A 13,123-nucleotide genomic window follows, 5' to 3' on the forward strand; every position below is an offset into this window, starting at 1 on the left:
AGCACATGACCCCATCAGCCTAGATCTCTCTTACCCTACCACCAGGGCTCAGCCCTCCTTCTCCTCCCCATCCGCATCCGCATCTACCCCTTCATGCCCATTCCACCCGCCACTCCTCTTCCCCATCCTCCTCCCCAGCCCAACTCCCTCAACCGTACCCCGTAAACACCGCTTGACATACCCCCCACCCCCGGCGTAAACAACCAGCCCGCCCAAAGCCCCCGCATACCCGACCATCTGCAGAACCGACACCCGCGTGCCCCAGAACACGACCGACGCCAGAATCAGCAGGATGTTCTTCGGGATGCTGACCAGCGTCATTGTGAGGCCTGAGGTCTTGCCGATCTGCACGAGACAGTTAGCGCTGGTAAAGCGTGTGGTATGGGATATTTGGTATACTTGGTTAGGAAGGGAAGATGGAGGGAGTGTACCTACCAGTGTGAAGACCGCAACGTTCAGCATGAAGCCCACCACCGCGTTCAGGAGGAGGGTTGTTGGGCCTGTGGAGAGGATGATGGCTAATAGGCCTGATTCAGGCGATGGAGATGGCGAGGTTGGATCGGGCTGGGCTTGACTCTGCAGGAGAGGGAGGATCTCCGCGCGCCACGCCAGGATGCCGTTCATGAGGGCGCAGATTGGGGCTGTGTAGTAGAGGCTCAGGAGGGGGTCCATCTTGCTGAGGCGGAGACTTTGCTTCTGCGCTGCGGCTGCGTCTTGTGTTGTAGATGCTGATGCTGAGTCCTCCCCGTCGTCAAGGAACGCCTCGTGATGAGCAGGTCCATTCTCCCCATCCCCTTCACCCTTCCCTCTATCACCAGATATAGACGTAGAAGTAGTAGGCGAAGACGTAAGAACCTGCATCAGCACCAGCCTCGCCGCATCGCAAACCAGACTAACCCCCTGCACGCCCACGCCCACCCAGCTAAACCGGATCTCGCTGACGACCGTGAGTCCCACGCTCCCCGTGATCAGCGCGACATTGGCCAGCTTCGACGCGGTGAGGCTCGTGACGCCGTACGCGGCGCTCGTGAGGAGTGTGATCACTGGGCCGGAGGCCTGCACGTCCAATTAGCTAGCTGAGGACTTGGTTTGGGGGAGGAAGGGGAGGGGGAGAAAGGGGTACCTTGAGCATCTGGATAAACCCGACGTTGAGGTACAGGTAGGCCATGTTGCTTGTCACTAGGCTTCCGGAGTAGAGGAGGCCGATCGGGGCGATTTTGGCCATGTAGAGGGGTGGTGTCATGTTGATGGACTTGCGGGATGGGAGGTGCAGGGGGCGGGAGAGGAAGGGCGTGCGGAAGAGGAGTTGGGTTGCGAGGGTTGCGAAGGTGAGGTGCCATGTTGTTAGGAGGATTGCTTTATTTCTGTTAGTTTAGTGGGTGATATAAGGCTGGGGGAGAGCGTACGGTAGCCTGGTCGTTGTTAGTATGTGCATGTGGTGGAGTTAGGGCTAGTGGAGGTGAGAGAACGCACGGAACGGAGTCGATTCAAGGATCCATTTGTTGAAGAGGATGGTCAGGTTGGACCAGAAGATCCAGTTGCTGCTGGTATTAGTTTGATTCTCTTGTGAGTTGGGGAGCGTACAGAGTGCAGAGAGCGATCCCCCATGGCCGTGGAGCAGCGTTGGCAGACATGCTTGTCGGTCAAACTTCGAAGGGAATTGCTACTACAGTCCTCTTTAAACGTCCTCTTTAAACGTCTCCAGCCATGGACCGTACTTCCATGTCATCTGGACCTCTGATGCAACAAGAGTCTACCCACATTGGTCGATGCAACCCTAATGTGGTTGACTCCATGTACGTCCAAATGCGGCATCCAACGTAACAATTGAACATCTTATCATGATTCACAGTGACTCTACCATGTATGCGTACAGTACGTAATGAAATAACTCGGCCACAGGTCCACCCCCATCCGCTGCTTGCACTTCTCTGCATCAAACGCCTCGTTGTGCTTTTGCCCGAGACAGACCTTGATATCGCCATCGTCCGCCCAGCTGAATGGGTAGACTTGTTCTCTGGGAAGGAGAACCAGTGAGTGGCTTAAATTCTCGCTTTCTTCCTCTTCAACATACCCGGCACTCGGACAAAACAGGTCCCAACCCGGCTGGATACTCTGGATGCGCGTGCAGAGCTGTCGCCGCAGCGAGTCGCCTCCTACTCCGATAGTCGTACTATAGTACTGCTTGATCAATGGTCCTAAGATTCCCGGTCCCGTCATCCCCTCGACGCTCCCGTCGCCTTTGGGGTTCTCGAGCACGTAGAGCACCGGCAAGAGCCAGAAGGGATGGCCTGGGGGTGAAGCCATCCAGCCGTTCGGGATTGCACCGAGTCCTTCGGGGTCTAGAGTATGTGCCATGCGGCCCATGAAGGCTCGCTGTACTCTTGTTGTTCCTGATGTAGAGGTTATGTCGAGGTGAGACCGTAAAGGGACTTCATGCGCCGCGAACAGAGCGTCAACGGGGCGGAGCGCTTCGGTATCGACGTCGGCGTACATTCTTCCATCGACCTTATCAGTACACTGCTCACAAAGCCGACGGAGAAGAAAAGAAAGAAGTGTCTCACCCCCCGAACAAATACATATAAAAGTTCCGTGCCATATCCGCCCGGTTGATCTCCTTCGGCAGAGAGCGATATGTCTCCAGAAACCAGGGCAAGTACTTTTCGACCAGCAGCTCGTCCGTCTCGTCGTCCCAGAGGACGTACTCCCACGCTGGGTTCTGCGCCCGCATGGTCGCAACCCAGGTCTGCGCTGATTCCGACATGTTGCTGCCCGCCGGGAACCATGTTTGGTGGATGATCTTGGGGATGGACGTTCTGTCGGTTGATATGGGACGGGAGAGGAGGTCCTGCGCAGAGACAGATGGCGACGCTGGCAGGATTGTCAATGGCTCGGTGGTAGATGGGCTGATCGGGGTGCTGGCTGGGAGGAGGAACCGCGAGCGAAAGCCGAGTGGGTAGAGCGAGATTAGGGCTACCCCCAGCAACACGAACAGGAGCGGTTTTCGGCGGAGGGTGTGTGAGACCAGGCGGCTTGCTTTGGAGGTCGCTGTGTCGGAAAGCATTTTGTTCGACTTCGATGGTTGATCGAAAAGTCGTGAGGATGGGATGGTATACCTACACCAGCGAAAAGACGAGATACTGCAATGCGACTTTCCGAAATCACTGGAATGTAGATCCACAGTCTATCCCCGCAAACGGTTCGCTGGTCGAGCTGTGGGACTTTAACTGGTCGTGGTCGACTTCCGAATGCGGAAGCCAGCCCTAGCTGACCATTGACCATCCCGACCAGATTAGTAACGTCTGCTAATCCATGCCTCTGGATAGGAAGGTAGGTAGCCCGATGGTTTATTTACGCCAGAAAGTAAACAAACAAGCTACTGGCGGAGCATCAGCCCGGTAAGCACCCGTCACTCGGTGGTCGAAGGTGCTCGAATCTAAGGGCTGATCAATCCATTATCAATCCATAGAAGCAGATGGCAGGGAGTAAGCACTGGCTGTTGCCTTCTAGGGAAGGACGACTGGCCATGATATCTCAAAGCCCAAGTAGGAAACTGCAACTCACCGTAGCATGGCCTTATTCAAGAAAAGGCCGTTCGATACTAACATTCCCATCTTCATCTACATCTCATTCACTACTAATCAACAGCTCGCTACTACTACCACAGCATACAATAAGCACTATCACTCATTCACATCAACACACACATGCATACCATACCATCCTTACTCGACCTTCTCACTTACCGACGGGGCCATGGCCAGCCCAACGCCAACACCCACCAACCCACAATCTCTCTCCTCCATCGACCGAATCCACCCAATCCCAGGCCTCTACATCTCAGAGCAAGTCCATCTTCCTTACCAATCCTACCATTACTAACCAAGTCAGCTACACCGCCGCCAACGACAAGTCACTACTCGCACGACACCGGATCTCCCACGTCCTTTGCATCATGCGATGGGAAGATCTCGCCTACAATTCACAGCCAACAGATGAACGAGATCTCACCTACCAGCCACAAGCACCAGACGAATCGGATAATATCACAAGGAAACAAGTCGAGCTGGATGATGATCCGACGGAAGACATGCTTGGTTGTTTGAATTCGATGATCAACTGGATACGGAGTGCGTTGGGCAGAACGCATCCACGGAGAAAAGCGAACTTACCTATGACTGCATCTGAAGCTGAATCTGAAGCTGGATCTGGAACTGGAGCTGGGGTTAGTACTGGGGTTAGTATGGGAAACGAGGACTGGCACAAGGGAGGCCGGGTCCTGGTGCACTGTGAGAAAGGAATCTCGAGGTCTGGCGCTGTTGTTGTTGCCTTTAGTAAGTTCTTCGTCCTTGATTACCTCTCCTGATTATCAATCGTCTTGATTACCAACCTACTTGAAGGGTCTCGAACTGACCATGGCCGTTAGTAATGCAAGCCCTACTCGTTCCCTACCAAAGGGCCCTGAGCCTGGCTCAAGCCTCGCGTCCTCAGATCTTCCCCAACATCGGCTTCGAATGGCAACTCCGACTATGGGAGGGCTGCGCCTATGACGTGTTTATTCGGACCACAGTCGATGGCCAAGTTATCATAACTCGCAAGCCTAGCTACGAGCAGTTGGTGGACACACTCGAGAGGATCCACGACCGACAAGACGCAGTGGACATTCTGAGGGCAAAGGAAGACTACTTGCGGAATCTGGCGCAGATGCTGAGCGTCTTGAGATGACATGGTTGCTGTAGGGTGTGTTCTGTATTAGTTCTGTATCAGTAAACAGTGATGATTATGGCCATGATATCAACTCCTCTCTATACTGGCACCATGTTGACACAATTCTTCGGCCCAGCGATAAATCAGAAACTGGCAGGCACAAAGTCGCGCGTATTTCCCAACGAGATTCTGATTGAAATCATCGAGTAACTGGACCACATTCAACAATTATATGTTGTGGTGGTATAGCTTGAGCTCCAAAGATTTCTATTGACAACAGGATGGTCCTCAGAGCTTACTCCACACCATTATTTATCCTATTCTTGATACAAATCCATCATGTTACCATCCATGATCCAAACATTACCAAAGCTAAACCCTCACACTCTTAAACGCCTCCGCCTCAGGCAGCACCTCAATCGTATCCTCCCTCTTGACCCCCCTTATCAAATGCTCAAAGCTAGCAGCCCACTCAACCCTCGGCGTAAACGGCTCAAAGTCCCACAGATACCCCAGCGTCCGCAGAATACTCGTCGCACTGTAACTCACCGTCTCCCCACCCGCATTGACCCCCTTCTGCTCGACAACCCCCTTGCCCACCCACGGCGAGATCAGCAGCGTCGGAATCCGACCGCCCAGCCGGTCAAACGGGAACGTGTAGTCCTGTCCATTGGGCGTCTCCAGCGTAAACGTGAGGTTGTCGGGCCGCGGTGCAAGCGGCGCAGGGACGTGGTCGTGGAACCCCCCGCTCTCGTCGAAGGTCAGGATGAACAGCGTGTCATCCCACTGCGGGCTTCCGCGTAATGCATCGTACACGGATTTAATGAAGCTCTCGCCGTCGCTGATCAGGCCGGACGGGTGCATGCTCGTTGTGCCGACGCCGCAGCAACTCGGGTTGATGTAGGTGAGTTCGGCGAGATTCCCTGCGGCCGCGTCGGTGTAGAATTGCGCGAGCGGCACGATCTTGTCGTCGTTGTTGGATGCGTAGGTCCAGTTGTAGAACCCTGCGTCTGGGCCTGTGCCGCCGGCGGGATCGACGTAGTTGAGCCAGGTGTGGTTTGTTTGCGTGAGTTGTTGGAAGATGGAGAGGTTGGGGAGCTCGTGGTTGTTGAAGCCGTTGTCGTTGAGGCCGTGGCCGTGGGATGTTCCTGCTACCAGGGCGGCGCGGTTGGGGTTTGTGTTCTGCGGCTCTCTTGTTAGGATTGTTTGTTTGGGAGAGTTGGGGGACGTACGCCGGGGATATCAGAGTGCCAGTGGTTGAAGGTGAGGTAATTTTTCACAAGCGAGGTAAGAACAGGGACTTGGTCTTCTGTATAATAATGCATAACCTGCGTGACGAGATCCGTCTTATTGGCTTCATCCTCGTAAAGACGCATCTGCTCGTGCGCGAAACCCTTATTCGTAGCCTTTAGGCTCCCACGCGCGATATCCTCATTGCTCGGCACGAACTCGCCGTAGAACTGGATGTTGTTGCCGTAGATCGCGTGGTCGGGGTCATTGATCACGGAGTCGAAGCTCTTGGGCGCTGTGCACGCCTCGCCTTCAGATGGGTCGGTCAGGTTGAATGGGTTGCAGAAGGGGCCTGTTTGCAGGGGGTTCTCGAGGCCCGGCGTTGTCTGCCCGCCGAGGATGTTGTCGAAGGAGCGGTTTTCCATGACCAGGATCACGACGTTCTTGATGTGGGACTTGAGGTTTGAGATGGAGCGCGTGCTGTGTGGGGTTTGGGCCGTTGGGACGGCGAGGGCCGCGGCCGCGAAGGAGAGGAGGCCGAGGAGTGCGCTGGGATGCATTGTTGCTGTTCCTAAGACTGCGGCTGCTGCTGCTTCTGTGTCCCCTCAATGGTGCTGGGGTGGTGGCTTTATAGCTCATCCTGATCCCGTCCTGCAGTGACTGCCCTGCTCAGCTGGACAGACCTAGACCCCGATCTCCTTGCCTCCGGTGCCCTAGCTGTCTACCTACCCCAACCACGTGCAGGATGTTGAACCTGTAACGCATCGCGCTCGCACAGTCCATGCCTGTCGAGGCAATGCCGGCGCTGATCAAGACCGTCAACACGGCTGGCGACATGGGCAGATACATGCACATCGCCAATGGGACGGATCTGCAAACGCACGCGGCGCAGTCATGTTGCACTGGCTTGCGGGGTGTACATTGGAGTCGGAACTAGGAATCGGTATGTACTCGAAGGTGGGACTGTGGGACGAGCAAGGTAAACGTCAAGCAATGACAAGCAAGTAAATGCCGGCTTGGTGGAGGGTACCGAGGGGCCGGCTGATGATCGCTCAGGGCGTGCGGATGTGCAGCTGATCCATTGGCGGAGGCGATCGAGTCTGCTAATTGGAGTTCGCTTATTGGTTTGATCGATGGGATCGGGATCCGGGAGTTGGAGACGCACTCGAGGACTCGAGGTTACGCAGGTAAACAAAGAGATCGAACGGTGTAAGTATTCTGCTTAGATGCCGGTGCATGGTAGATGGAATCAATTGCAGGCCCCTTCGCTAACAAAATACAACAAGAAGACCAGGTACGGAGTAAACTTCGGACCGGAACAATGACGTCCCTGGAGTGTCAACGGTTGACCAGGAACCGGCACCAGAGGCGGCGTCGAACCGTGGTAGTCGAGCGTCCTCCCACGGAAGGACTGGTCAGGCAGATCCAGAGAAAAAACGAAAATCCACCTCAGTTCCTCCAAACGAGACATCCGACTATCGGTACAGTGACCAGAGCCGCAGACACAGTAGTCGGCCCTCGTCTCCATCGCAGTACAATAAGGACAGCGCAACCCGACCGGATGTCTACTTGTCTAGACTCTGAACTGGGCCGAAATCCCGAGGTCGGAATAGCGACAGATGGATCCCCCACTGCAGCTTCGGTAAGATGGTCCGAGGTGCAGGCGTCTGCAGATCTGTGCAGGGTATTAGGTTCGAATTGGATAGGATGCCAGCCGCAGTATAAAAGGTCACAGAAAACTGGGGCAAACAGGAAAAGCACGATAAAAGCAGAAGAGAACGTAGACATGGAAGTTCCAGGAATTGAGAGCAAGGCGAGTGGGGGACAATGCAAGGTAGGCCACTGTAAGTAGACTTGTTGTATGTCATTAATATGCAATTATTTACAAATAGGGCTTCGACTAGCGATAGCCTCTTTGGCAGGTCGCGTCAGTCTGCAGTCCTGGTGACTTTGCAGTGACTTGCGGCTGCCTTTGCTCTGAAAGAAACCTAGTGGGTTTTGAGCGAGCGGAGCATTGTATGCTAGTGATGCTTTCAAAGCCGGCATCAGTCGGCGGCGTCGAGTGTCTTTGAGACGTAGACCGTGTTCGCGCCTCGGTACTCCGTCTGTTGGGCAGTTGCCCGACGAGACCAGACTTGGTTCGTGTTCTGATTATGTGCAAAAGTAAGCGGTGTAAATCGCATCCATGCCCGCAGGATCAATCGTCGCTCGAAGAAGAAGTCCCCGGAGACGGTGCTTGGGCGCAAACAAGCTCGAGCTGGATTTCCTCCTGAGTCCGCGGCATGGCGCTTCCATACATCGGAGTCCGAGTAATTATCCCAACGGCCACTTGTTCGGCCTGCTCGGCGGCGGTCATGTTATCGATCAGGAAAGTCGACCACGGACTGTCGCTATTCCCAGTTTTCTTTATAACCGCCGTCATGTCCTCTTCATTCTCGACAGCGAATTCTAGATACATGTTAGAGTGTCCTGATAGTCATTAAGTGTACTCACCCTCGACGGGAAACCGTTGGACATCAAACAATGGCGGCGGGCAGTTTTTGACTGGCGGCGGATTGTCGCGGAATGAGCCGATGACTGTGCGAAGAGGGTCTTGGTAAGACTTTCCACTGGTGACAAGATCAAAAAGAGTCTGTCGCAGATAGTTCTTGAGGTTCATGGAACAATCCGAGCCCCATACTCCATCACATCCGTTGTTATTTCCCGACGGCGTGCCGGTAAGATTGCCGACGCGGACCGCGATTTCAGACGTGCGGTTGATGTCAATTGCTGAGTTGTTGACATACGCTTCATATCCAATCCAGAAACCGGCCTTTGTCATCGGCTCCTGGCCCTTGCCTCGAGCGTCGGCATCAAAGGCATAGTAGAAGTTGATCGATTCCAGGAAGAGCGGAGGGAATGTGATGGAGATGGCGGTTTGAGCGAGCGGGTCGACGCACTCGGTGTCCCAAAAGTTGCATAAACCGGCTGTGGCAGGAGAGAAAATGGTCGCTATGATTGCGAGGAGAAACAAATACGGCCGGGCCATCGACCATGGTGTACAAAGGGCAGCCATTTGATCAGCAGTCGTCTAGCAACTGCCTTGAGGCTCGATTATGCAGAGGGCATCCTACTGCAGATGTCGGCTGGTCGAAAATCAAGACAATCCACGGTTGACAGAAATTAACCGATCGGTATCGTCGCACAAGGCGACGAAGTTCGAGGTCGTGGGCGTTGAAGACAATTATCGTCTAATAAGCGCCTCGGCGTTTCAGATAAGTTCGACAAGCCCGCTCTTCCAACGGTCGCTAAAAATGAGAAGAGTAACAACCGACCCAAATCGCTGTTTTGGCCGGCGAAAAGGCAGGAGTCGAAGGTCGCGCGGGAGCCTGGAGACTGGAGAGCCAGTGGTGGAATCCGGAAGTAAAAGGGGATGGGGATGCCAGTATCAAGGGCGGCAAGCAGGAAAGAGCCGGAACGACGAGAATTCAAGGCGATGCAATCAAGCAGCAGGCAGAACAATCAACAGACAGCAAGATCAACAGGGAAAAAGCCGGCGTGAAAGAGCGACACAGCAAAGGCCAACGGAGATGGAAGTTGGCAGACTCAAGTCACGGTCAGACTGCGCTCAGAAGGGCCCGTAGGGTGGTGGTCACAGTAAACAGCTAGCGGCCTCCCTGGTGGCCTTGGCGGCGATGCTGAATGGCGGCCTCCGCATCGTCGCTCCAATTTTGGAAGTTGCCGGTGGGGATCGCTTCCAGGGTCGTCCCAGCCAACCACTCGCTGGCCTTGGGTGGGGAGCGCTGCTTCAGACCTGACTCAAGGCCTGAGACACGCATACATTGGACAATAAATTCTACAACGGACTGTCATCAAATGATGCTCTAAAATCATAGACGAAGTTGAGCTTCATCTTACTCATTGCGCAGTAAGGCTGGAAATGCCCTGAATCAGGGTGGCGCTCTTGGCGGCTCGCCTACCCCACTTGGTGCCCCTTTAGCTGCTCATTGGTCCCTTCAGGGTCTTTGCGGAAAAAAACATTCTCGCTGACCTCATCTCATTCGGCCAGGAATTCGTGCCTGTCGATGACGCAATGAGTCAGTGCGATCTGCTGCCTTGAATGTGTGCTGGTCCCTGGATCAGCAGACGAGGATCAACATTATCTCCAGAGTAGATGATTGGAGATGATGGACTTCAAGAACGTCTCTGATGCCTTTTATCTCAAAGTACTTGACAGACAACCAAGTGAAGCGTGCAACTTGTCATGATGTGGGTGTGTCAACCCTGGTATATACAGTTCCAATACATGTTAAATTGCTACCGACTCCTCTGCCAGTGGTTCCTGCGCGAGTCAGCGGAACTCAGCATGCATCCTATGGCTGGGCTCGATTCCGCGGACCTCAGCACGAAGCTTAGCCCTGCGTAGCTGAGCACGAATCCTAGCCCTCGGCCCCAATAGATCTTCTCCCCAAGGCCGCTGCCCAAGTTCAATTTTGTCTCGAATTGTTCTCTCCAAGAGCATGACTCAAATCATCATCCGAACAAGAGGGGTCATGTGTGGCATATTTTTGTAAAGCCATCTCGCATTCTCTGGGATGGCTTCGTTGTGCTGAAATATGACTTTCATAGCCTCTGCGCCATACTGATGTCTGCATATATTAACAGGTGTTTTCTTGAAAGGGAGCACACATCTATCCCAGTTGAACCTGGGAAGAACAATTGTAATCCGTTCACTGTGGACAGGCTGGGGATTATGATTATGCGCAATGCCGTGCGTAGAATCGTACACCTGCCGTTTCCATGCCAAGTAAAGCCTCCTGTCCTCGTCAGATAGTTTCTTAATCGCCGTCCTTAGAGCTTCCGCGTTTATTGACTAGTACCACGGGCAGCCGCGGCCCGTCCGCTGCGAGAACCTGGTATCGTCCAGTAGCTCGGGCTTGCGCGGCGTCACATTTTCTGGCGGGGATGTCTCGGCTCAGCTCGTCGAATCGGGACTCATCGAGGCTGACTCTGTAGGGATAATCGGCCTCGGCACTGGCGATTTTGGCAAAGCAGGGTTTGAGGCACGGATCTTCCGCTCCAGTTTGGTCCTGTTAGGTGGTTTGGCCGATATCCGCTCAAGATTATCAATGGACTTTCCAACAACGTCCTCTTTCACGTCCTCCGTCACATCCTCTGTCACAGTGATGCCGAAGCGACAATCCGGCCTGGGCACCGGTGGTCCCGCCGCATCCAGCGCACGGCGGAGCTGCCATGGACGCCGTCGATGGCTGACCTTCCCTCCATCTCCCGTGCCCCCACGAAACCGGGCGAAAGATATCGGCGGCGCGACATTTTCTATTTCACGTTCCTGTGCGTCCGCCGTCAAGTGGCGGAAGTATTCGAAGATTTTCATTTGGGCTGGTGTCATCTCGACCTCCGTATCTTGTTTCGGCTCAGCGCTTTCGGTGGATTCCCGCTTCTCACGAGACTCCGAAGAGGAGGATTTGAGGCGCGCATGGTGTCGAGGGACAGGAATGGCGATAGTACAGTCATTGGCACGAGCGGCGAGGCTCGGGGCCTTGAGTCCTGACGTTCCGCATAATGGCCGCAGAGTTTTAGCCAGCATAGCGTCGATCAGCTACGCGTGTGCATGCACATATCCATCGGGTTGTTCGGCCGGTTAGGCGGGGAACTCGGTGAATCGTAGTGTAGGAATTTGAAAAGTTGAGCTCTGATGCTGTCCACGGGCCCGACACAGCTCCGGGGGCGATATTGTCGCTTACTAAGTGGCAAGGACGGGTATCATGTGACTGATCAGAAAGAGTTAGTTCTTTGACAGCCTAGCCTAACCTAACCATAACCGAAAGGCTAACCTTAACAACCCTAAGTCAAACGTCGTTGCCCTCACTTTTCTGTCAACGGTTAACACAATAATCGGCATTTAGTGGCCGCAGATCGGCAGAATCCATCGGAGGAAGGCCCTTGCAGTTGAGATATAATATGCTCTCTGTTTATTCCCGTACTGCTTATCATATCCAACCCTCATCCAGAATATTCAAATCCGACTCCTGAAGTAACCCCATTATAGCCCGGTTACTAGATATTATACGTGCTCATTACAGTCAAATTGGTACTCACATTTCGCTAGAGGTATCAGGGCAACAGCCTTCTCAATGGGAGGAAGCTCGAAACCTTGGAGTCGGAGACGGGGAGCAGGTGTTAAGTGAGGGTCAATTATGTCGCTCGATGTAGTCTGCTTTTTGAGTGTAGCAACAGTATGGGCAAGTGCATCCAGAGTCTGACGCAATTCTAGACTGCAATTCTGCACAGAATCCGTGCTCAGGAAGCTTTGCAGGAATTCGTTTGCAAAAGCAGAGTGGGCAGTTAATAAAGAGTCCCCTGCCACGAGTGGCCCACCGGCCGAGTCGGCCTGGGGTTCATGGCTGGACACCGCTGGCGTGGATTGAGACTCGGTGGATGGGGTTTGTGTACTCCTTGCCCAAGACCGTTCGGTGCTGGGCCGACTTACTTTGAGATCGTGCAACATTTCGATGATGCCGTCGAGTCGGCGTTCGATGAGGTCAATTTTTCTTTCACTATAGGATAAGACCATGGTCAGAAAGAGCTACGAGGAGGCGCAGCACATACTAAATAGGAGTAAAGTGGATGCGAGTGCGTTTCTCCTTGGCCTGGATTTCGGCATAGGTACAGTCAATGTTCTTCTGCTCACAATGCGAACAGGGATACTGTCGGTCACACCGTATCTGGGGCACATTAGGCTTCGATGTCAGTCGTGATGTCGTGCTAAGGCATACCTTGCGAGTTCGACAAGCATCGCACTGGTCATAAGTTAACTATGGCGATGAAGAGTTCAAAGTCCAACGGATCACAAACAGCTCGCATCATGAGAGTATTCGGGGTTGTCGAGGATACGTCCTTGGGAACATCAGAACCACCTAGAGTATGAGCATCTTCCATGACGATAACGCAAAATAGGACTTGGAGGTTGACGGTCAAGGGGTTGAACGTCGAGACTGAGCTCCAGTATAGATCAGGTCCAGCCTATTCTGAAAGTAGAGCCCGCCTGAATGGCCTAATCCCAAAGGAGTGCCCGTCTGGAAGGCTTAAATGATGACTCAGGCAGTGATTATTGATTCCTTTCCATGATTGCCCCTGGACCAGTGGACCCAGACTGATTGATGGTTGTGGTGGGGACGGAGCCCGT

General features: G+C 53.8%; 7 protein-coding genes across 7 annotated transcripts; 1 reads left to right on the forward strand and 6 right to left on the reverse strand.

Annotated features, from left to right (window-relative positions):
• Positions 1–48: 48 nt before the first annotated feature.
• DSM5745_07034 (uncharacterized protein) lies at positions 49–1,634 on the reverse strand (the record flags this gene model as incomplete). Its single annotated transcript, XM_026749050.1, has 5 exons — positions 49–345; positions 436–1,056; positions 1,124–1,356; positions 1,474–1,541; positions 1,585–1,634. 5 exons carry the CDS (start codon positions 1,632–1,634, stop codon positions 49–51), a joined length of 1,269 nt encoding a protein of 422 aa, XP_026602140.1.
• Positions 1,635–1,857: 223 nt separating this feature from the next.
• Positions 1,858–3,064, reverse strand: DSM5745_07035 (glycosyltransferase family 32 protein; the record flags this gene model as incomplete). The annotated part of the gene is made up of 2 exons (XM_026749051.1): positions 1,858–2,497; positions 2,565–3,064. The coding sequence occupies 2 exons, from the start codon at positions 3,062–3,064 to the stop codon at positions 1,858–1,860; spliced, it is 1,140 nt and encodes a 379-aa protein (XP_026602141.1).
• An 891-nt stretch (positions 3,065–3,955) lies between these two features.
• DSM5745_07036 (dual specificity protein phosphatase family protein) lies at positions 3,956–4,725 on the forward strand (the record flags this gene model as incomplete). The annotated part of the gene is made up of 2 exons (XM_026749052.1): positions 3,956–4,334; positions 4,427–4,725. The coding sequence occupies 2 exons, from the start codon at positions 3,956–3,958 to the stop codon at positions 4,723–4,725; spliced, it is 678 nt and encodes a 225-aa protein (XP_026602142.1).
• Positions 4,726–5,079: 354 nt separating this feature from the next.
• DSM5745_07037 (phosphoesterase superfamily protein) lies at positions 5,080–6,497 on the reverse strand (the record flags this gene model as incomplete). The annotated part of the gene is made up of 2 exons (XM_026749053.1): positions 5,080–5,889; positions 5,940–6,497. The coding sequence occupies 2 exons, from the start codon at positions 6,495–6,497 to the stop codon at positions 5,080–5,082; spliced, it is 1,368 nt and encodes a 455-aa protein (XP_026602143.1).
• A 1,637-nt stretch (positions 6,498–8,134) lies between these two features.
• DSM5745_07038 (uncharacterized protein) lies at positions 8,135–8,965 on the reverse strand (the record flags this gene model as incomplete). Its single annotated transcript, XM_026749054.1, has 2 exons — positions 8,135–8,385; positions 8,431–8,965. 2 exons carry the CDS (start codon positions 8,963–8,965, stop codon positions 8,135–8,137), a joined length of 786 nt encoding a protein of 261 aa, XP_026602144.1.
• Positions 8,966–10,754: 1,789 nt separating this feature from the next.
• DSM5745_07039 (uncharacterized protein) lies at positions 10,755–11,524 on the reverse strand (the record flags this gene model as incomplete). The annotated part of the gene is made up of 2 exons (XM_026749055.1): positions 10,755–10,872; positions 10,926–11,524. 2 exons carry the CDS (start codon positions 11,522–11,524, stop codon positions 10,755–10,757), a joined length of 717 nt encoding a protein of 238 aa, XP_026602145.1.
• A 477-nt stretch (positions 11,525–12,001) lies between these two features.
• DSM5745_07040 (Zn(II)2Cys6 transcription factor domain-containing protein) lies at positions 12,002–12,876 on the reverse strand (the record flags this gene model as incomplete). Its single annotated transcript, XM_026749056.1, has 4 exons — positions 12,002–12,494; positions 12,547–12,662; positions 12,714–12,737; positions 12,793–12,876. 4 exons carry the CDS (start codon positions 12,874–12,876, stop codon positions 12,002–12,004), a joined length of 717 nt encoding a protein of 238 aa, XP_026602146.1.
• Between the last annotated feature and the right edge of the window lie 247 nt (positions 12,877–13,123).

Source organism: Aspergillus mulundensis (genome assembly GCF_003369625.1).
Source record: "Aspergillus mulundensis strain DSM 5745 chromosome Unknown scaffold_7, whole genome shotgun sequence".
NCBI lineage: Eukaryota > Fungi > Ascomycota > Eurotiomycetes > Eurotiales > Aspergillaceae > Aspergillus > Aspergillus mulundensis.